The 23,134-nt window shown below is 40.6% G+C and overlaps 1 protein-coding gene across 1 annotated transcript; it reads right to left on the bottom strand.

The window, feature by feature from the left end:
- Positions 1-559: 559 nt before the first annotated feature.
- On the bottom strand, positions 560-13,078 carry cdc27 (cell division cycle 27). The gene is made up of 20 exons (XM_088342010.1): positions 12,913-13,078; positions 11,865-11,940; positions 10,433-10,580; positions 10,231-10,356; positions 10,057-10,154; positions 9,807-9,952; positions 8,568-8,785; positions 8,406-8,505; positions 8,217-8,326; positions 8,042-8,141; positions 7,048-7,228; positions 6,802-6,974; positions 6,413-6,565; positions 6,257-6,337; positions 6,019-6,146; positions 5,836-5,953; positions 2,902-3,030; positions 1,078-1,152; positions 884-1,013; positions 560-812 (listed from the first exon to the last, which is right to left on the bottom strand). The coding sequence occupies exons 1-20, from the start codon at positions 12,937-12,939 to the stop codon at positions 721-723; spliced, it is 2,409 nt and encodes an 802-aa protein (XP_088198136.1). The 5' UTR covers positions 12,940-13,078; the 3' UTR covers positions 560-720.
- Positions 13,079-23,134: the final 10,056 nt, after the last annotated feature.

Here is a 23,134-nt window from a genome sequence, read left to right on the forward strand (position 1 = left end):
GGTTCTTCCCGTTACAATTGAACACTGGGAAACACCCAAAATACATTTCCATAATTGATACGTAATCCTTCCATTAAAACAGTTTTTATAGAGTCTTGTTTAGGCGTACCATTCACCTGTCCGCTTTGGTGGGACCCGTAGGGGGTTCATAGGACAATGCCATAAAGACTAATGCCAGCTGTCATGAATTACAAGGGAGGAAGAAATGCAATGGCAACGGCAAAGCCACTGGAGAGAAGTGTCTAGACTTGCTCAAAAACAAGGCAACAAATTCAAGCATTTACAAGCACGTCACCCAAAAAACAAGCACATGTCAATCTTGAAATGCAAGCATTTTCACAGATTTCAAGCACCCGTACGAACCCTGTTTTGGGGTATTTTTCCCACACTACATTCCATTGAAGAATGTTGTTTCAATCTTCTGGGGGAATCACATTGCTATGGTAACATTGAACAAAACCAGAAACTGATCACAGATCATGATGCACTTTTTGATACCCATTTGTGTGTCCATAAAAAAAGTTATTCTGGAAAATAAGGGAACGAAAGTTGAGCCTGGTGACAGTCGGATGGTACATTTATTGTTAAATGATAAAAAGAACATAAAAAACACCTCTGGTATTAGATTGTGCTGAATGACAATGGAAGGGGGGAAAGCTCAATGGCAACACAGTCTGTTTCACAACACAAGTAGGGATTGATGGGAGAATGTGGGCGGGGTTAAAGGACATCGCTTTCTGCCGTGTGGAGTAACGAATCGTCCGCGTCCGTCATAACGCTGCTGTCCTGACTGTCGTCCACCTCCACCACGGCTGAAACACAATTACCACAGCATTATTAGATTTGCCATGCAGGCAAGGACCAAGTCATTTCTGATGAGTACCTTCATCCTCAGGTAAGTATCGTTTATCGATGGCTTCTTTGATCTGGTTGTTTGCCCCTTTGGGGTCTAAATCCATCGCCCAACTAAAGTTCATCAATGCCAGGTGAGTTTGACCTAGTTTTTTATACACCTGAACACATGTAAAACGCACACTTTAAAAATGAAAGAATTTTAAAGATTTTCTTTGACATTACCTTGCCGATAAGAAAATAAACCAACGACTCTTTGGGAACAATCTGCTTCAACTCCTCCAGTTCTTGAAGAGCTGCCTGCACACAGTTTTCTCTGATTAAGGTCCTCAAGGATTTCACTACTTATATATGTTGTCTTACTTCAAATCTGTCTACACCATCTTCTGGCTGAAATCATCATTGCAGCCTCTGTCAAGCTTTTGTTGTTAGTGCAAGTTCAGTGACTTTCTCAAAAAAATATTTTTCATCTTTTTGGGGGGTTCGGCATTTGGACTATTTAAAATAGTCATTTTCTTAGTGTAGCAAGAAAATAGTAAAACTAACAGAAGGTTTTCTTTCGCATGTGAAATCCTAATCTGTTTTTGTTGGTAAGTATAGCTTGAAAATGGTAAGTTAGTAAAGGCCTGCTTCAAGTGGAGTCCAAATGCCAAATCATACACTGAGATATATGAAAAAGGAAGACTTTATTCTGGCCCGTGTGGGAAAAATCATATTAAATAGCTGACTGAAACTGCAAAATGACACAAGCTAAGAGATGGCGACAGAGTAAAAAAGTTCCATACAGCCCCTTTAAAGTTTATACATTGTTTTCATTCAGGCTTATTGACATGATGTTCAGCCTGATAAATCTGTTTTGTTACCACTGAACTGCTCGGTTTGATACAAGATTTTTCGAACAACGACGTCAACATTAAAGGGTGTTTAAAACAAACAAAAGAACAAGCTAACTACCAGCAGCAGGTTTAAAATCTGAAAAACTGCAGTATTTTCCCTTTCACAGAAAAAGTTTTACAAGGACAGTACGTCACAAAAATGAGGACACCCCTCGCATTTCTGCAGAGATTTGATTATAATGTTTAATTAAACAACACTTAAGAAACATCACTGACACAATGAAAGGTAGTCTGTGTAAAACTTATATAGCAGTGTCAAATGATTGTCCCCTTAAAAAAATGAAAACATGTCAATTAGTGGCTAAACTCCTGGTAACAAAAGTGTGTACACCCTGAAGTAAAAGTCCCTGGAGTTCAGTATTTTGTGTGGCCACCATGATTTTGCAGAAACACTTTAATCCCCTGGCCATAGATTACACCAGAGCCTCACAAATAGCCACTTGCATGCTCTTCCACGCCTCCATGATAACATGACTGAGCTGGGATATTCAAGGTCTTGTGCTTCTTCACCTTCTGCTAGAGGATGCCCTAAAGACGTGTTTTTGGAATTAAATCTGGAGACATGCTTGGCTAGTCCATCCCCTTTACTTTTAACCCCTTCAGAAAAGTCTTGGTCATCTTTGATGAGTATTTGGGATCATTGTCAGGCTGGAACATTGCCCTGTGTGCGACCCAGTTTCTGGAGGGAGGGGATCATTCTCTGCTCAGGTTTTCACAGTACAACCTTGAGTTTGGGTTTCCCTGAATGAAATGCAACTTCCCAATTCCAGTTGCACACATGGAGCCCCAAATCATGACATTCCCAACACCATGCTCGACTTGAGGCACGACACGAACATGTTTGTACTCCTCACCTGGTTGCCTCTACATGTTTCACACCATCGGAGGCAAATAAATTAATTTTTGTCTCATGAGACCACAGGATATTATTTTCATTATGTCAAAGTGATGTTTCCTCAGTGATGTTCTGTTCAACATTATAATAAAATCTCTGCAGAAATGTGAGGGTGTACTAGCTTTTGTGACATATATATATATATATGTTATAACCTTAAGTCAGGACGGATAAGATTGTATCATCTCTGGAAAAAAAGCGGTCTCCATGTTGAACGTCATTGTATCACGGCTAATAATTATCAGCTCAAAATTTTACCTTATACTTATCATTGGCGAAAAGAATCGAGGCTCGATGGAACTTGCAGAGAGGATTCTTCGGGTCAATGCCGATGGCTTTGTTCAACGTCTCTAATGCCGCATCGGACTTCTTCAACGCATGCTGCACCTGCAGGTTTCATATAATTTGGCACACCAAATCATTAGTACAGGGTTAGGAAAACATTTTAATTTGCGTCCTTATTGGTTTAAAAAGTTTGGCGGAAGAAAAATATTGATTTTTTTTGTCACAGATCAATACTGTCTGCAATCTGATACCTCGGCAATACATGAGGGAAAAGAAGAAAATGTAGATTTATCCAATTTTTATCATATCGTTGCTTATTTTTTGTAATCATCAAATTCATTTTAAAATAGCAGCGATAAACATGCATGCCTCTATACATGCATTTCATATTTCCATTTTTTTGTTCAGTATATAGCCCATTAATTCAAGCAGTCATAATTAAAGCAAAGTGAAAAAAAATAATGTCCCTTTATTAGGCACTTAATTTGTTAATATGCAATTAAAAACTCAAAATACAGTGCATCCGGAAAGTATTCACAGCGCTTCACTTTTTCCACATTTTATTATGTTACAGCCTCATTCCAAATTGTATTAACTTAATCTCTTATCTCAAAATTCTACACAAAATACTCCATTATGACAATGTGAAAAAGTTTTTTTTGAATTTATTAAAAATAGAAAACTAAGAAATCACATTTAGATAAGTATTCACAGCCTTTGCTTAATACTTTGTTGATCCACCTTTGGCAGCAAATACAGCCTCAAGTCTTTTTGAATATGATCCCACAAGTTTAGCACACCTATCTTTAGGCAGTTTTGCCCATTCTTCTTTGCAATAAGTCTCAAGCTCAATCAGGTTGGATGGGAGACGTTTGTGCACAGCCATTTTCAGATCTCTCCAGAGATGTTCGATCGGATTCAAGTTTGGACTCTGGCTGGGCCACTCCAGGACATTCACGGAGTGGTTCTGAAGCCAATCTTTTGAGATCTTGGCTGTGTGCTTTGGGTCGTTGTCCTGCTGAAAAATGAACCTTCGCCCCAGCCTGAGGTCAAGAGCGCTCTGGAGTTTTCATCCAGGATATCTCTATATATTGCTGCATTCATTTTTCCTTCTATCCTGACTAGTCTGCCAGTTCCTGCTGCTGAAACACATCCCCACAGCATGATGCTGCCACCACCATGCTTCACTGTAGGGATGGTATTGGCCTGGTGATGAGCGGTGCCTGGTTTCCTCCAAACATGGCGCCTGGCATTCACACCAAAGAGTTCAATCTTTGTCTCATCAGAACAGAGAATTTTGTTTCTCATGGTCTGAAAGTCATTCAGGTGCTTTTTGGCAAATTCCAGACGGGCTTCCATGTTCCTTTTACTAAGGAGTGGCTTTCGTCTGGCCACTCTACCATACAGGCCTGATTGGTGGATTGCTGCAGAGATGGTTGTCCATCTGGAAGGCTCTCCTCTCTCCACAGAGGAACGGTGGAGCTCTGACAGAGTGACCATCGGGTTCTTGGTCACCTCCCTGACTAAGGCCCTTCTTCCCCGATCGCTCAGTTTAGAAGGCCGGCCAGCTCTAGGAAGAGTCCTGGTGGTTCCAAATGTCTTCCATTTACAAATAATGGAGGCCACTGTGCTCATTGGGACCTTCAAAGCAGCAGAAATCTTTCTGTATCCTTCCCCAGATTTGTGCCTCGCAGGTCTACAGACAGTTCTTTTGACTTCATGCTTAGTGTATGTGCTCTGACATGCACACTCAACTGTGGGACCTTATATAGACAGGTGTGTGGCTTTCCAAATCATGTCCAATCAACTGAATTTACTGCAGGTGGACTCCAATTAAGCTGTAGAAAGATCTCAAGGATGATCAGTGGAAAAAAGACCTCAATTTTGAGCTTCATGGCAAAGGCTGTGAATACTTATGTAAATGTGATTTCTTAGTTTTCTATTTTTAATAAATTGAAAAAAAAAGTTAAAAAAAAAAAAAAACTTTTTCACATTGTCACAATGGAGCATTTTGTGTAGAATTTTGAGATAAGAGATTAAATTAATACAATTTGGAATGAGGCTGTAACATAACAAAATGTGAAAAAAGCAAAGCGCTGTGAATACTTTCTAGATGCACTGTACATTACAGCTAGCTTAGAAGTGTTCTTCATTAAATTTGATAAATATCTAGATAAAATACCCAAAAAAGAAATGGCATAAAAAGAAAAACGTAGCCAGCTATTAGAACGCTGAGAGACTGGAGACAAGAGTTGCACGAAATCAATACATTTTTATGAGTAGTAGAGTAATCCCTAGCTGTATTGCCGTTTACTTACTATCCCGGTTTTGCAAATTTTGTTAATTGTGTCCTGCAATCTCATTGCCTGAATGGATATGGTTTCTGTAGGCCAGAACCTAAAGGTAAATGCAGTTTTCCAGAACGTCAACATGATGGCAGCAGAGTAAATTAAAGTGGATTGGGTCCTTAATGCATAGTTGTGCAATAAAACAGCATTTATTTTTAAAATTCTAATTTGACAGTACAGAAGTTATGTTATTTGTATTTTAAAAAAAAGCTTCTAAAGTACAGCACTTGTATTTTTTAAGCAAATACTTGGACCTTTAAATTGAGTTTGTTCTAAAATTACAAATAATTAAAGGTTTGTTCTTTGTGGGTTTTGACAATTGTGGGACATTCTTGGAACACAACCTTCAAGCAAAAACAAGCCATTACTGTACCTTTAAAGAACATTTAATAAATATGATTATACTTTTAACATTTGGCAGGCCAGATTAAAAAGATTGGCCATAGTCAGCCCAGTTCTGCTTTATTTAGCACTTCCTTTCCAATGTGACAGACCTGGGCTCTTGCAACTTCAGAGCTTCAATGGGGAAAGAAGAAGTAGCAAGTAGCAAGCAACATACCACTCCAACGTGGCAGAGGAGCACAGAGCTCTGAGGGTTGATGCTGAGAGCTTTCCTGAAGTGGATTTCTGCCAAGTTGAACTTCTCTTGCTTGAAGTAGATCATGCCCAAACCATACCTGCGGATGCAAGATATATTTTGTGGCCGTTTGTGGGCCCCGATGGTGCAAAAAGGTTCATGTACCATGCGTTGTAGTGTCTGTTGCTGACCCGGATTGCGTTTCGGAAACATGCGAGTGCTCGCTCCAGCTCCTCAGTCATGACAAACTCGTGGCCCAGCAGCGTGTAGGCATATGCAAAGCAGGGGTCTACCTAAAGGGGGCATGTACCAAGGCAAGCTTTCATCATTTTCTGCACCTTACCAGTTTTATTACTTCCAGTATCCTTAAAATCCAACCCTTGTAAAAGTTGCTTGAAATCACCTGAATAGCTCTCTGAAAGAATTTAATAGCTATGTCGTGCTCCCTCTGCAAACTGAAGCAGTTTCCTGCAACACACCAGGCCTGTGAGGACACAAGAAAGTGTATGAAGACACGTGTTCCTGTCGGGAGCACAGCGGTGTCCAATGCGACAATGACCTCGGGGCAGTTCTTGTCCATGTCCGTTAGGTCTTTGGACAAAGCAGACAGGGCGACGTCTTTCTGCAGATGCCATAAGGTGGTGGAGTAGATTTCCATTCCCTCCACGCGATACGACTCCATTCTGCGAACCTCGCTAAACAGCCGCTCTGCCTGTCGACACAGCAAGGAACATCTCATATCAACTTGAGGCCAAGCTTAATAACCTTCAAATTTTCCCTTTCATTCTCAGCAAACTGTAATTTATTTTCCCGCCCGAGAAGAAAAATGCAATGATAGTGAAGTATATGATATAGAACAGGATTAACTTTCTGTATATTGTTGTGGGTAACGTGCAGTTCTTGATGCAGATGGAAGATCACCAAAAAGCTGCAAAGCACTCTTCTTACCTGTGTGTACTCGGCCAGTTCAAAGTAGGCCCGGCCAATGTGCGTCAGGACCCAGCCCGTGTTGTAGTGTTGCGGTGGAAGAGAACTGAGGATGGTGATGGCCTCACGACAGTTGTAGGAGCACAGTGCCTGGTAACCACGGCCCAACTCCCGAAGCAATGCCAGAACGCCGTCTGGATGGCGGCAGACGGAGCGGTGTGAACACAGCGGCCGATAGCAGTGGCGGCGTTTAGGAACGGTTATTACCTGCAGCTGCTCTCTGGTTCTGCGGCACTTTGGCGTCGGACAAACTCAGACTCGGATCCAGACGGAGTATGTCCAGGCTCTCGTTGAGGTTGCTGCTGTTGGACGTCTTTGTGGATTTGCATTTGGTTTTCCTGTTTGGAATCTTGGTGGGGAATTTCATCTTTAATTTTTTGCTGTTCTCCTGCAGGAAAAAAGTCATTGTTGGAGTTCAGAACAACGTACTGATTTGGGGTTCTCTCAGGCTAGGTTCACATCGCACACATAAAGCTCAATTCAGATTTTGCCATTTTGTCACTTTATACAAATAATTCCAATTGAAAAACAGGCACACGTTTCATGCAGAAAATTAAACTTTTAATTTGTATGGTGTCAAAAAAAATGTCGACAGTTGTTGCTATGAAGGAAAAAAACAAAAGATACAGGGAGGCAAAATATAAAACAAACGCGTGAGGTGTAAACTACACCTTCTTTCTTAGGAGAATTTTTTTTATTTAAACATGACATAATGGTCATTTTTAACTGCTTAAAACTATTCATACACCAAACAGCAATGCTATCTCGGTGTGTTTTTAGCATCAATAAAATGCTATAGCATTGGGGAAAAAAACTTTTTGTACTAATCTATACTTATTCTTGATTTAGGAACAAGTGAATGATTACAAATGCATTAAGAGCAATCAAAATAATCCGGGAATCCTGACTGATCAACAGATTAGTTTACATGGAAGCAAATATAAGCGAGTCATCAGTCTGATTAAAAATAGCTTTAAGACATATAATTGTTTTAATGATGTCACATTATGTATTTCGTCATCGTCATGTTAATTCTACTTTTCAGAACACATTGTTAAAGGCTGACAAAAAAACACCTCACGCTAACCATAAAATGTACATCAGACATTCTGGTACGCTGTAAAGCAAATAGGGCCAAGTCATAAAACAGAATCAAGTCTGAGGTCAAAAGTCAGCGTCAATATGTATAGGCATGCGCTACCTTGGCAGTGGAGCTTGCGCTGGTGAAGAGCCGAGAGCTTCTTCTGGGCTGAACATTCGGAGGTGCTGACATACTGGGACTGAGCACCTGAGGGGAACCACTGAGGCACAAGGTAGAAGATCCAGTAACTAGGTAGAAGACGGCAAACGAGTCACAGAATTGCAATGACGGCTACCTGGTTTGGGGGCCCGAAGTCTGAGAAGCGTTAAAGGGATTAGAGAGGACATCTCGACTGTTCCCACTCTGACTGAACACAGACTTTGATTGACTCATCCTGGACACAGTCTGACAGAACCAGAAAGAGAGGGATTCACCTCATTGTTGACCAAAAACGGCAGTAGTCGACAGCCTTCAGCGATACTACCTTCTTGCTTGAAGCTGTTGTTTGTGTTTCCATGCTGGAAGAGTAGTTCTGCAGATATGTAGGGTCGCCTGGGCTGGGATCCAGTGGCAAGATGCCAAAGCTAGCCAAAGACAAACGGCATCAGATATTGGGAATAGTGGACGCACACACATAGATAGTTACCTGGGTGTGAGCGGGCTGAGCGCATTGGGGCCTCCCAGTAAATTCCGCCCACTCTTCGGCTTGTTCTGTTTGGCCAACAAGGAGCCGGCTGACGCCAAGTTGACAGGATTACCTAACAGGGAGCCGGTGTCAGGCGAGATGATAGACGAGTCGATATAGGAAATTGACAAATCTGATGTCTGCTTCCCAGATGATTCTAAATTCAAACGATTTAACTCCTGAAAAAGTACAAAAAAAATGAAGAAAAAATTAACGTTCCTAACGCGAAATCAAAAAGATGAAAGAATAACTAATATTTTTTTAAATTTAGCATGAAGGGGATTGAGTTATGTGGTATATGATAGTAAACAAGAAAAAATGGGCACAATGAAAAAATAGATCTTTTACTGATCATACCATTCTTACAAAAATATTAACAAAAATGCAAAAATCTAAAATCAATTAGGCACTGTGCTCGGTCAGAACAAATACACATTCATAAAGAAACCTTTGTTCCTTTTTTAGGGACAGGCAAAGAAATAATGAATTAAAATCAAGTTAACGTTTATTTATCCATGCAAACCAAGAAGAAGCACATTAGAAACAAACAGTTGAAAAAATTTGTGAAGTACATTCAGCAAACAGGCACAGTCTAGCATCCCACTCAAGCTCTCTTTTATAGCGAAATATAAGTCTAAAAATTTGACAATAAATTTCATCAAAACTCTTGTCTTAACCGCTACTTGATTTTCACTGAGGCGAGTCAGCCTCAGTGTTGTTTAAACGTCCGACATGCTCGTTAAATTTTCACGGGTCACCAATTTACGCAAGATCTTCTTTACAAACTTTGTAAGTAGTCTTTGTTTTGGCCATATTCAGTCAAAAATGCTCTCAAACATGAAATGTTTTGGTACACTTAGTTGATGTTGACGCCGCCATTTCTGTGTTTGTGTCACCGCTCCAGACAGAGACACAATTGGCAATTGTGCATGCGTGACTCTCAGCAGAGTTTACATTCATATTGAGATACCTCTCTATGTTGGAAAAACGTTTCTGGCAACAATAACTCATTGCTGACTATTTCTATCATAAATTTGTGTTGACAATGTCATCCAATTGTCACAGCCCTACAGTGCAATTAATTTCAAGTCAATTATGAAGCAAAGCAAATCAATCATTCTTACTCATTTGAGCTGTGCAGTCAAAATATGTCCTCATATATGGTTGGTAAAGGTAAATGGAGAAGCGTGTTACACTTACCAGTGTGTGCTGCGGTGTCTCCATGAAGGCTGTTTCAAGGCGATGTGAGGAGTTCAGTGCTGGACTGGCAGAAGGCGGCGCAGAGGCTACAGAGCAATGCTGCAAAGACGACAATCTGAAAACTTGATCTGCATCCGTTTTGTCACCTGAAACGATTAAAATGAATTCAAAGATAGGTGCAGATGACAACGCACTATAAAGTGCAAGATCAAAGACAGTAATAACAATAAGGTACGGAAAGGCGTTATACCTAAGAGACAAAGATTCTGAAAAGGTGACCACAGGAATGGGTTGAGGGACAGACTCTTCTGAAAGCACTCGGCACCTTTTGCGGCACGATCTGTCTTGCTGCTCAGCAGGACGCAAAAGATAAGAGGGGTGGTGAGACATGGTCATGGTGATGCAAGCTCACAAATCACCTCACCAGTAAATATGTCCCAGCAGCGACAGCGTGAAGGACGCAGAGTCTCCGAACTCAGTCACGAGATCATCTTGACTCTTTTGTTTGTTGAGCACGCCGCCAATCAGAACCTGCTCGCCTTCCGCCAACCTAATGATATAGCGTCGGATAAATGCTTACTTGCAATCTGAATTGATTCCTATGTTTACTCCTATCAATGTCATACTTGCTCAGCTCCACGCAGCATTTGGCCAACAGGAAGCGTACTTGCGGCGTGGACGAACTGTGAGCTTTCAGCAGCCGGTACGCCTTGTAAGGCTTCCCAGAGCGATAGTAGCATGTCGCCAAGAGGTACAGCGCTTCCTCCGACCTCACTGATACACGCACACACAGAATATGGGCTTGGTGTATGACATATACAAACATTAATTCACACGTACACATACCTGTCAACCTCAACCAAATGCTCCAGTTATTAATGATCGCAATTACACTTATTAAAAGGTAGGGTGCTTAGTTTAGGGTGTCATTTAAGTTTAAAATTAAATATTTTCTCTAATAGACAGCACCGCAGCTGGGTGGTTAGCGGAGGTTCAGGGTTCAAGTTCAGCTACCGCAGCCTCCTCGTGTGGAGTTTGCATGTTCTCCCTATGCCTGCGTGGGTGGGTATCCTCAGAGCACTTCATCCCACATTCCAAAAACATGCATGTGAGGTTAATTGGCCGGTCCGAATTGTCCCTAGGCGTGAATGAGCGAGTGAATGGTTGTCTGTCTCTGTGTGCCCTGTGACTGGCTGGCTACCGGTTCAGGGTGTCCCCTGCTCACTGCCTGAAGATAGCTGGGATGGGCTCAAGCACTCGTGCAACCCTACTGAGGATAAGCATTGCAGATAATGGATGGATGGATTTTCTCTAACAAGTATGCGTTAACAATGCCCAACTGAGTTCAAAAACCTTTCTATATACTTTTTTTATACCGCACATATCTGCTTTAATCTTACTTTTATCCTTTGTATTCTGGCCTTGGAGTCTATTAAACTGGAGGAAAAGGGGTGGGTAGTATGGGGAAAGACGAGTGATGTCATGCACTTCTTTTATTCCAGGTTTAAAATGTCGAAAGTAAGGAAAGGACTTTTCAAATACATCCTAAACGCCAACCCAAACCCCCGAAAAGATGAAAAATGAAGAGTTTAATATAGTGCATCTAAGAATTTATCGTACCTGCCCGCGCAACAAAAAGAGCTTGACAGAGGCTGCAATGATGATTTCAGCCGAAAGATGGCGTCAGCAAGTTAAACATTTTAAAGTTAGGAACACCTTTTTAAGCAATATGGAACCTAAAAAAACACAATGTGGCATCTATTTACTTACAGCGAGATGGACTATTTAAATTAATATTTAAAAAAAAATGCTTGATCGAGGATAACATTTGCTAGTAAATTGTTACGATGACGTTGTCGTTTACTGCCAGTGGCAGAGATGATATGGATTACAGCCAAAAACACACACACACAAAAATATAGTTTATAATACAAATACAAAAAAAATAGTACAGCGTACACACTTGGAAATGATCCAAAAGGTATAAAATACGGAAACAATGTATGCATCGACAGGTATGCGTTCATAACATGATGGAAGCAAGCACTGTTATATTACCTTCAGCGTATAATCTCTCCGCAAGGAAAACAGCATCCAGGTAGGCGTAGTGGTTGAGTGCTTGCCACACTGCAGCCTACACACACAAATGTAATTTAAACTTGTTTATATCCATTCGAACAAGCTCGTGACAGTGTCATCACATGCTGTAACTAATGTGTACACCTAACGTGATTAGAATGAAGACATACACATCGCCACCATCAATGTCTGCTAAATGCAGGTTGCAGACTCGGAGCGAGAAAATGTGATGGTGTTCCCCATCAAATCAGTTATTCGTTTTTGAAGCGATCTAAGGTATTTGTTGAAATGCAATGAAAGCGAAGGTGAATAATCACTAAAATGCGACTGAGCTCAACTCTTCCGATTTCGGACATTGAAGCTAAGCAGCTGGTAGCACAAATGCTAACATGCATCGCAATGCGACTCTAACAGTGGGGGAGCACAAAAAGCGAGGTGTTGATTTTCCGAGATACTCACAAAATCGATTAACTTTACTAAACAACTGTCATCTCTATTCCGTAAAATGTATGTCATGCAAGCTGAAGCGATGCTTTTCGCTGCGACAACAACAGCTAGCACCGCAGCCGCACTAGCAACTCGATTCGGTGTCAACGAAATCACAAATTTGGGTGCAGAAACTCCAATAGCAGGCATTTCTGTTCACCGATCTGGTGTTTAGCCACAATGGGACCGTCCATTCGACCGACTAGCCTTTTTGTCCCTCCCGGTCTACGGCAATCGCGTTTTCCAAGCCTTGAAACATTTGATCAGTTCGCAGCTTACATTGGCGCTTGACCTTCGTGACACAGGCGCCCGCATCGGTTGGGAAATGGCATTTCAAGACTAGGCGAGTGTTTCCCCCCCGCGGTTACTGTACCAAAAGAAAGACCGCGTCCGTGCACCCCAAGAACGCGCATCCACTGGCGGACTGGAGCGACAGTCCAGGCAGAGGGACGCGGAAGCAGCAGGCCTCGATCGGCAGGCGGGCAAGCCAACTTGAAGCAGCCGGGACAAAGACGGCAAAAGCGTCTTGCTTTTTTTTTACCTGGACGGGCTCTTGCAGCACCGTCATTCCGTCGCTGTCTTTGCAGCCTTTTCTTTCTTCTTCACCTCAAGCTCCGGCTGGATTTGAACATTCCGACCGTTAGCGGCCGAACTCAGCCGAAGAATGCCGAGCACAAGCGGCGGAAAGACCGGAAGTGAGTTGCAACGCAAAGGAAGTTATGCCCGCTCTGTAAAGCAGCGCTTCTCTACTGCTCTCTGACTTTAGGACCACCACACTCTAATCACATGAACCATTTGAAAAAAAAAAATAAATAAATAAAATAAAAAAAAAAAATCTACCTTTCCAAAATTATTGAACCAAAGGATTGTGCAGTTTTAACGAGCGTATCAAACCTAATATCGAAAATATCTTGGATTGGATCGATACTTTCTTTTTTACCCATCACTGTCATACCTGTCAAGCTCCACGGCTCCATGCCCTGACGAACTGTCGTATTTTCCCTTACAAAATACAAAAAAATCTTACACCATATTTAGTTTTCAAACGTGTTTATTTATGTAGTTTAACATGTTATTTTGTACATGTGTTTCGTTATACCATATATATTGTTAATTAACGTTTTGTTGTGAGATACTGAGTTGCTTGACATGAATGAGGTTTATTGTAAAAAAAGCTCAAAAATTAAGTACTTTGGACGTTCGCCGTAGAAGGAAAAAATACATGCAAATATAATTAAGTAGAATGATAAATTTTCTTATTGAAATTATGAATTCATTTTCTGCATGAAATTATTTGTGGTAATATACCGATTAAAGGGATAACCACAAACCTGTCATTTTTCATTATTTCCTTTTATACTTCTTTTTTTTTCTTAACTTCTTTATACAACATAATAATCTGTAATATAATGCATCAACCCGCGACCCCACTGAGGATAAGCGGTCAAGTCATTTTTATTTGTATAGTCCTTAATCACAAATAGTCTCTAAGGGCTTCACAAGTTATTACATATAAGAAGTTTAGGTTATTCGTATGCTATAGAGTAGAAGTGAGTTTTAAGCTTAGATTTAAACATTTCCACTGAGGTTGCAGATCAGATCTCAGGGGGAAGAGCATTCCACAACACCGGTGCCCGGAAGGAGAACGCTCTCGAACCGGCGGAACACTTCTTGGCTCTTGGGATCACCAGGAGACCGGCGCTCTCGGAACGAAGGCTTCGGGCCGGGACATAGGGGGAAATCAGATCTGAAAGATATGAGGGGGAAAGTCCATGTATGATTTTGTATAGTAATAGGAGAACCTTAAAATCGCATCTTAGGCTAACGGAGCCAATGCAGGTTAGCCAAAATTGGGGTGATGTGATCGTACTTTTTTGTCCTTGTTAAAAGCCTCGCTGCAGCATTTTGTACCAGCTGAAGACTCTTGAGTCTGGTCATCGGAAGACCGGAAAGTAGTGCATTACAGTAGTCGAGACGGGAGGTAACAAAGGCGTGAATTCTGATTTCCGCATCCGACTGAGAAAGTATAGGACGAATTTTAGCGATGTTACGAAGATGGAAGAAAGCGGTTCCAGTAATTTTCTTCACATGTGTTTGAAAGGACAGATCGGGGTCGAAAATGACACCTACATTTTTAAGTGAGTCGCTCTGTGTGATGTGGCAATTGTCTATGTTCACAGCGGTTTTAGAGAATAAGTCACGGGACTTAGATGGACCAATAACTAACATTTCAGTCTTTTCAGAGTTAAGACGCAGGAAATTGAGTGACATCCACTCTTTTATCTCAGTGAGGCAGGCCTCCAAATTTCCACAGTTTAGTGTGGCAGATTCCTCCATCGGGAGATAGAGTTGAGTGTCATCTGCGTAGCAATGGAAACTAATATTATACTTGCGAATAATATCACCTAGTGGAAGCATATAAATGCTGAAGAGAAGGGGGCCAAGCACTGAACCCTGCAGAACACCACAAGTAACACTAAATGGCTCAGATGTCAATTCGCCATATTTAACGCAGTGTGTCCTATCTGAGAGGTAGGATCTGAACCATAAGAGGACGTTTCCTGAGAGACCAATCAATTTTTCCAACCGTTCTAGCAAGATATTATGGTCCACTGTGTCAAATGCAGCACTAAGGTCCAGCAGCAGCAAAAGTGATGATGCGCCAGAGTCCATTGCCCGTAGGAAATCATTGGTTACCTTAATCAGAGCTGTCTCAGTAGAGTGGTTAGCCCTGAATCCTGATTGCATTGATTCAAAGAGATTGTTCTCAGACATGAAATCATTCAGCTGCTGTGCCACTACTTTTTCAAGTATTTTAGAAAGAAACGGTAGGTTTGACACAGGTCTATAATTACATGTTTTCTGGATCAAGGTTGGGTCGTTTCAGTGTGGGTTTAATGACGGCGGACTTAAAAGCGGCTGGAACTACACCTGAGGAGAGTGATATGTTTAAAATTTTTAGAACTGAAGGTGCAAGAACGCCAAAGAGACCTTTAATAAGTGAACCTGGAAGCGGGTCGAACTGGCAAGTCGTCGGTTTGGCCGTATTCACCATCTGTTTAAGATTATCGGGTGACAGTTCACTAAAACGGGACAAAATCCCTGGACAGCCACCATGTCGTGCATCTATAGATTTGAGTGCTTTAGTATGTGTTGAATTAATACTGTCTTTAGCAATTTCTTCCTGTAAGCTTTGGATCTTCTTAGTAAAGAAGACCATTATGTCGTGGGCAGAATGAGTGGAGCTATCTGGGATAGTCTGTTGCCTTGTGAGCGATGCTACAGTGTCGAAAAGGACCTTGGGATTGTTCTTTTGTGACGCGATCACCTTCGAAAGGTAGGCCGATTTTGCAGAGGCCAGGGCCGCTTTATACTTCAACAAACTATCACACCAGATTTGATGGAAAACTTCAGGCTTGGTAGCGCGCCATTTTCTTTCAGATTTCCTGCATTCTTGTTTAAGGGATATAGTTTCATCATTAAACCAAGGTGTGCGTCTTTTACGTCGTGATTTAAGCCGGATGGGCGCTACTGAATCCAGGGCACTAACCAGGGTAGAATTGAATTCATTTAGGAGTGGTTCGATAGAGCCTATGTAGGAAGGAAAGGACGCAACTGCTCCTGGAAGAATATCGGAGAGCTCAGAAACTGTGCCCGTGCTTATATTGCGTCCAGTGAATCCTTCAGTTTTTTTTGGTACTACATTTAGCTAGCACCTCAAATGTAACTAAATAATGATCCGAGATAACTGTAGTACACGATAGCACCGTCATGTTTGAGGTTGAAACTCCTCGAGTCAGAACCAAGTCGAGCGTGTTTCCATCTTTATGGGTTGGCAAATCAACCAGTTGATTAAAACCAAATGCATCAATTATAGACTGAAACGCAACAGTGAGTGAACTGAGTGGGGAGTTCATATGAATGTTAAAGTCCCCCATGATTATAATTTTGTCTGCATAGGTTACTAGTTCAGACAAAAGTTCAGCAAATTCGTCTAAGAAAGTTGTGTATGGTCCTGGTGCGCGATACATAGTTATCACATAAATTGACAATGGAGAGGACCTCATAACAAGAGCCTCGAACGACTTGTGATTATTAGAGGTACGAGGAGTAAATTTGAGCGTTTTTTTTCCAGAAATGAGCGTGACACCGCCACCCTTTTTCAACGTGCGTGCTATATGGCTACACTCGTAGTCTGGGGGAGAAGCATAATTTAGCGCTAAATACTCATCCGGGCGTAACCAAGTTTCACAAAGACCGATACAGTTAAGTTTATAATCGCGAATAATATTATCTACAAGTAAAGCTTTAGGAGCAAGCGATCTAACATTCAAAAGACCAAATTTTAGCTTTGAATCATTTACCTTAGCTGTAGTCTTTGTAGAGATCGTCACAAGATGTCGCCGTTCGTGTGCGTTGGGCTTCAGGTGTCGGTTGACTCGCAGAATCGATGAAGAAATGATGGTTGGATTAGACAGATCTTCATGTCGTTGCTCATTCAACTTCACACGCTTCCCTGCACGACATCCCCGCTTCTGTTTTCTGTCTTTGCGCCGTCTTCGTCTTCGATTTTACTTTTTCTTCGGTGGAGCGGGAAAGCAGGGCGAACCCGAGTCCCTTTGGAGCTCATTCGGGATGTCATGGGTGGTATAGAAAGTGCCCGAAAAGTCGAAATTTAGACGCCCACCCAGTCGGATGAGCTCCTCCCGGCTGTAGGTCTTATTGGCCACGCATGTATCCAAAAGGGAAAGCAGGAGGACAATGGTAAATAGTAGGATAGCCGGATAGCAACTAGCCGCAACGTAAACACGCGCCGCCATGTTCATGAGATGAGATGAGATAATGCATCAAAGCAAGTGAGCCGTTTGAGAGCCGGCTCTCTTTAATGAGTTCTGCCGAAAAAAGCTGGTTCTCTAAAAAGAGACAGACTTCCTTTCACTACATCAAACCGCTCGCTTCGTTTGCAACGAAAAAAACGATACCGAGATAGAGGCTTACGCGGCGAACTCGTTTGACTTGATTGATTTGCTGTTTAGTCGGTGTATACCGGATGGTACCCATCACTGACAAATTTTTAAAGTCTAGTATTCTCGCACAACATGGAAAAGCAATAGTGCTACCTGAAAATCTATTCATTTATAGAAACCAGTTAGATAATGACCTTTAATTGCCCATTAATTCTATCAATTTAAAAAAATAATATCCTATATGTATTATGGATACTGTATGTATTTTAAGGAAGATTGATGTATCAAGATTTTCTTTGTGTATTATATGCTATACGGGGCACTAATGATACTATTAGAATCTTTTCTTTGGGTATTATATGCTGAAGAATGTTGAAGAGGATCTAAGGAGCAGAAGGAAATGGAAGAAGATCCAGAGGAAGGCCGCAATTGACATTGGACGAATGATGTTAGGATTGCACTGCAGGAAAGAGGTCTAAATGTAGTGGAAGCTAAAGCTCTTGTTGGTGATAGGAATGAGTGGAGAGGTGTTGTGAAAGGATAGTTGGATGTTTAGACCCGTTCTAAGGGATGGGCAGGGCACCTGTATGATGCGGCAGGGGTAAACCAGTGAAAGCTCTCGGGCCCTGCTGTTGAACAGAAGAGTGTGTTGTGTCACCCTGACCCGGGTGACATGGCCACTTTCTTGTGTCCCGTTTCATCTGGAATGACGAAAGCATGATCAACTTGGGTGCAAAGGTGCTTAACTTGTTTGGATGTTTGGGCGTTTGGTTTGGTTTGTGGTTTTTTTTTGCCACTTTTCCTTTTTTCTTTTCTTTGTTTTTGTGCATGTGTTTGTCTTGCTGTCGGTCACCCCTCTCGAGGGTTATGACCAGGGCTGATAGGTAGATAGATTATATGCTATACGGGTCACTACTGATTCTATTAAAAATTTAAAATATCATTGCCTTGTTTTATATTTTCCATGGGGTAAAGTTCTGTTTTCCTTTTTTGGTTTTGCATATACTTTCTTCCTTGCAAGGAAAAAAATGTAAGAGGATTAAAAAGCTTCAGCTTCAGTCTACTCAGCACATGTTTATGTATGATATTATTGTATTTTTCAGCTGTTTTTTTCTACAAATATTTTGTTGTTCCCATTTGTTAATTAGTGGTTGATGTGCTGTGCTTAAACTTCATTCATTCATTCATTCATTCATTCATTCATTCATTCATTCATTCATTCATTCATATTTAAGATATTGTGCAATGAGTGGTACTATATTTACAGTACAAACACCCCTTTGTGAAAGATCTTTTTCATAAATACTGCTCTTCAATCTACGGCCTAAGGCGCATCATGTGAAACCTAAACGTTAAATCCATTTGTCCGTCATAAATACTCCAATTTTAGTTTCAATTATGCTGTTTACACTATATTAATAAAACAGCATAATTCACAGTTAAATCCAAATGGAAGCTTTCTGCAAAGAAAGAAGAAAAAAAAGGGGAAAAAATAAATAACAAAGGAAAAACACGAGAAAAAAGAATAACAAAGCAAAAAAGAGAAAAAGAAAGGAAACCAAGAAAACAAAGGAAAAATAAAAAAGGGAAAGAAAAACATGGAAAGAAGAATGAGAAAAAGGAAACAACAAAATAAGACAGGAAAAAAGTTGAAGAAAAAAACAGGTTTTTGTTTTTTTGGAGGTTCTTGTAGCAGAAAGATGGCTGAAAAGCACTTCAGATCTCTATGTGAGACTCATATTATGTCAAATAAATACAAATTTCTTGACCTACAAGAATCAAAAAAGTGCACTTTCATATGATAATTTATGTATTTTTCTCATCTGAATCAAAATATTTTTTAATGAATGGAAGTTTTTTTTTAACCACTAGGAGACGTGATCCTGAATCCTTCTGTGAGATTGATACAGAGTAGGGGATTACCAGCCCCCTCGTTCCGCCCATTTGCAGGAGATACACAGTTCGAGAGTTGTTTTCTGCAGCAGCACACGAATGTGAGCATGTTGCTCACCCCATTTGCCCCGATCACTCCCTCTCCCACAAAGAGTTAGGGTAAGAGGAAGGCCCAAACATGGTTGGATGGATGTGATGAAACGTGCTCTGGATGTGAGGTTGGTTAATTTAATGGATGCAACAGTGTGTGCAAGGGATAGTGTGAATGGCGAAGGATAGTTACTAATGACTGTAAAAATAAGTGCATGCAGTGCAGATCTTTCATGAAAGGGGTAAAAAAAGGGCGATAGAGAAGCCATTGGCAATTTGCCTCTACCACAAGGGTTAAGAACCCCTCAAACTACGCACCCGACCTTTAAGACATAGGATGTGTTTTTAGTGAGTGTTTAGGTTTCAAATCTGGTTTATGGAGGTGGTGTGATCTTCCCCGGGATAGTGATCCTTTAAAATCAAAATTAGAGTTTCAAACCGGATAATTGATTTCAAAATGGGTTTTCACTTTGTTAGATGGGATTTCAAGCACCGTCAGTATTATTATACTATCAAAATATTGTTTCATACCTTGGGTTATGATTTCAAATCAGGATTGGTTTTGAGATTTAGATAACATCTGATAAAGCCCACATTAAACCCCACCCCCACATTTGCATATTACCCTATTTTTATTACAGTGTGTATTTTACGTAGCACTATTTAAATACTCTATATCAACACGTTATATTGGGTATTTTTGTATTCTATATCTTTTATTTTATTATTTTTTTTTCAACACAAGGAAACTGCTGGTGTGAATTTCCCTACAGGATGAATAATCTATCTATCTATCTATCTATCTATCTATCTATCTATCTATCTATCTATCTATCTATCTATCTATCTATCTATCTATCTATCTATCTATCTATCTATCTATCTATCTATCTATCTATCTATCTATCTATCTATCTATCTATCTATCTATCTATCTATCTATCTATCTATCTATCTATCTATCTATCTATCTATCTATCTATCATAAACAGCACATAGGTTTTTCATTCACAACTACGTTTTCTAAGGTTATTACAAAGCATGCTTTTTTTCCATATAAAATTTTTGAATTTTTCTCACAGGATTTGGAAAGTAGTTTTCAGTCTCTGAGCTTTGTCTGGCAGGTATCGGCACGTAAACATGTCGATAGGTTGCTTTTTGTTTTTTGTAGAGCACAACGGAGGGTATAGGGGAGCTGGCATGTGGTGGCGCCCTCTGCTGCGCAGGTGCCATTTTCTTCAAGAGCGACAGCGTCATTCCCCTTGCGCATTCCATTTGGCATGTCTTTGTGGCGCTGCCGGGGTGTTATGCCGAGAAATACATCCCTGCCGAGATTTGCACCCCCTAACTACTATTTTCAAATTCAGATTCGGATATACTTTATTGTCATTCTTGTACACGTGTATACAGAACAAAATGTCGATACATCTGACCCGCACAGTTTCCTTGAATGTACATATATATATAAATGTTGTATTGAGTTGGAGTATTGAAGTACTAATAATATATAATAACCACTTTTACCTCGTTTTATCTCACGTTTATATCACTTTTAGGAATGTAATGGCGAACATATAACCGAATCCACTTCGGCTTGCATTTGTTGGGAATGTAATACAACTTAAACCATTCAGTCTTTGTTTTTGTTGTGAACGTAATCGAACGGTAATGCACACTGTATATAAATCACTTTTGAGAACTGTTATGCACTCTACCGTAAAGCTTATGCAGAAATAAGCTTTATGGTAGAGTGCATAACAGTTTCAATACGAGCGATTTGAATAGAAAAAGGCAAAATAAACATGTTACCTGCTCAAAAGTGATTTGTGTACGGCGTGCATTACCGTTCGATTACATTCACAACAAATACAAAGACGGAATGGTTTAAGTTGTATTACATTCTAACAAATGCAAGACGAAGTGGTTTTGGTTATATGTTCGCCTTTACATTTCCGAAAAGTGATATAAAAGTGAGATAAAACGAGGTAAAAGTGGTTATAGTAGCTAGGGGATGCAAATCTCGACAGGGATGCATTTCTCGGCATAACACCGGCTGGCGTGCACTACTACGCCATCTGGAAGTACCTCTATCGCCCTGCGCACGACCTTGTGCTTGGACGGCCGTGACTACTCAACTGCCTCCCTCCCAAGAAAAACGTTTACCAGTTTCAAATATTGGATGATTGTTTTCAACACTAAATGGCGCTTTTGGCACTCACTTTTCTGCACTCTCGGAGTCATTCAACCTGGCGACAATAAGATTGTTTAGAAAAAATAGATCCGTTTACTTTGTCAGCTTGTCATTCAGCAGGTTTTGCTTACCGCTCTAGGCAGGAAAACCAAATATTTCTCAGCTGTTGTTGCACTAGGTGTTTAACTGAATTCCAACCAAACAAGAAATGAGAAAACACAGACTTATAGGAGAGGACAATTACCATGCCGTGCCACAGGAAGACATTTTGTACCTATTTGATGATCTCATTTTTTGGTCTGGTTATTTCAGTATGGCTGTCCCAGGGATTGATGGCCAATTCTTGCTGACAAAACCGTTGTCCTCTCACCTCCCCAACTCCCATCTACTGTTAAAAAGTGTATTTGACCCTCAGTTATTTTCTTTTTTATTCCAAGAAAAACTGTATTTTTCACCCACCAATTTTGATTAGTTCGCCTTGTGGATAAAGCTAAACTGCTATCCAAATCATTGATGATAAAATATCAGCTTTGGGGGACGATTCTGGAGGCAAAAAGTTACTAAGATTTTTTTTTTTTCCCCCAAAAATATTAACAATTTTTTTAAGCAGGTAGTTGGTACATAAATAGACAAGGAGGAATAGACATGGCATGGACTCTGCAGCGTCCACTAAAGAGGAAGTGATGTCATTCTGTGTAACCTGTTGATCAGCGTGACAGCCAATAAGGGAAAGGTTTTTTTTCCATGCGGATTTCTCAACCAGAAAATAGGCTGACTATTCCCAAACATGGTCTATATTGCATGATCTAAATACTGAAAATGTTGGGAACTTATTTACTGTTACCCGTTATAAACAAGTTCTTTGTGCAAAGAGAGATGTTCGTTGATTTGACAGATCCATCATGGACAAAATTAGATCCGTCAGTCAGGTGATTGTAACCATAGGGGACAAAAAGCTGGTCGACAAAGACCGTGAACGGGACAGCCAAAATAGCATGGAGAACTATTCATTCTAATATTTTTCTTCGTAAGAATGCAGTTTGTCGGGAAAATCAGCAATCTTGCATAACATGCGGAAGATCGCTAACAGTTTCACCAATTGCTAACGTTAGCATAGCGCTATATCTCCTGCCCGCTGCTTTATTGACTGTACTCCCAAATCCTTTCAATTGTGGACTCCCAAATCTACTAATTGTGGACTGAGCAATTCGGAAAACGCTGGACTGAGCAATTCGGAAAAACGCTGGACTGTGTAATGTAAGATCAAACATTCGGGAACTCTGTTTGACCCTCACAACACCCCCCCCCCAGGAAAACAAAGTCAGTTAGTACTTTGTTCGTTGTTTCTTTGTTTCCTTATCCTCACTGTAAATGTGGGACTGGAGTCGTCCAATTTCGTTGTCACAGCATATCCCATGTTGTAACAATGACAATAAAGGCATATTCTATTCTATTCTATTCTATTCTATTCTATTCTATTCTATTCTATTCTATTCTATTCTATCATTTAAAACAAGCTTACCAGGAATATCACTTTTATGTTAGAGTGACCTGCATTTATTAAGGTTGTCTGGTTCTTTATTAATTATGATAGTAAGTTTTTTGTCATTGAATATAATGGA

This window comes from Urocampus carinirostris, chromosome 1, assembly GCF_059441175.1.
Source record: "Urocampus carinirostris isolate Australia breed hairy pipefish chromosome 1, RoL_Ucar_1.0, whole genome shotgun sequence".
In the NCBI taxonomy this organism is placed as follows: domain Eukaryota; kingdom Metazoa; phylum Chordata; class Actinopteri; order Syngnathiformes; family Syngnathidae; genus Urocampus; species Urocampus carinirostris.

Bases quoted from the DNA above. Each gene is read 5' to 3' on its own strand.
- cdc27 (XM_088342010.1), bottom strand. From the start codon at position 12,939: ATGACGGTGCTGCAAGAGCCCGTCCAG. The intron at 8,506-8,567 runs GTAACTATCTAT...GTCTTTGGCTAG, and splicing joins CTCAGCCCGCTCACACCCAG to CTTTGGCATCTTGCCACTGG. The intron at 8,142-8,216 runs GTAGCCGTCATT...CTTGTGCCTCAG, and splicing joins ACTTCGGGCCCCCAAACCAG to TGGTTCCCCTCAGGTGCTCA.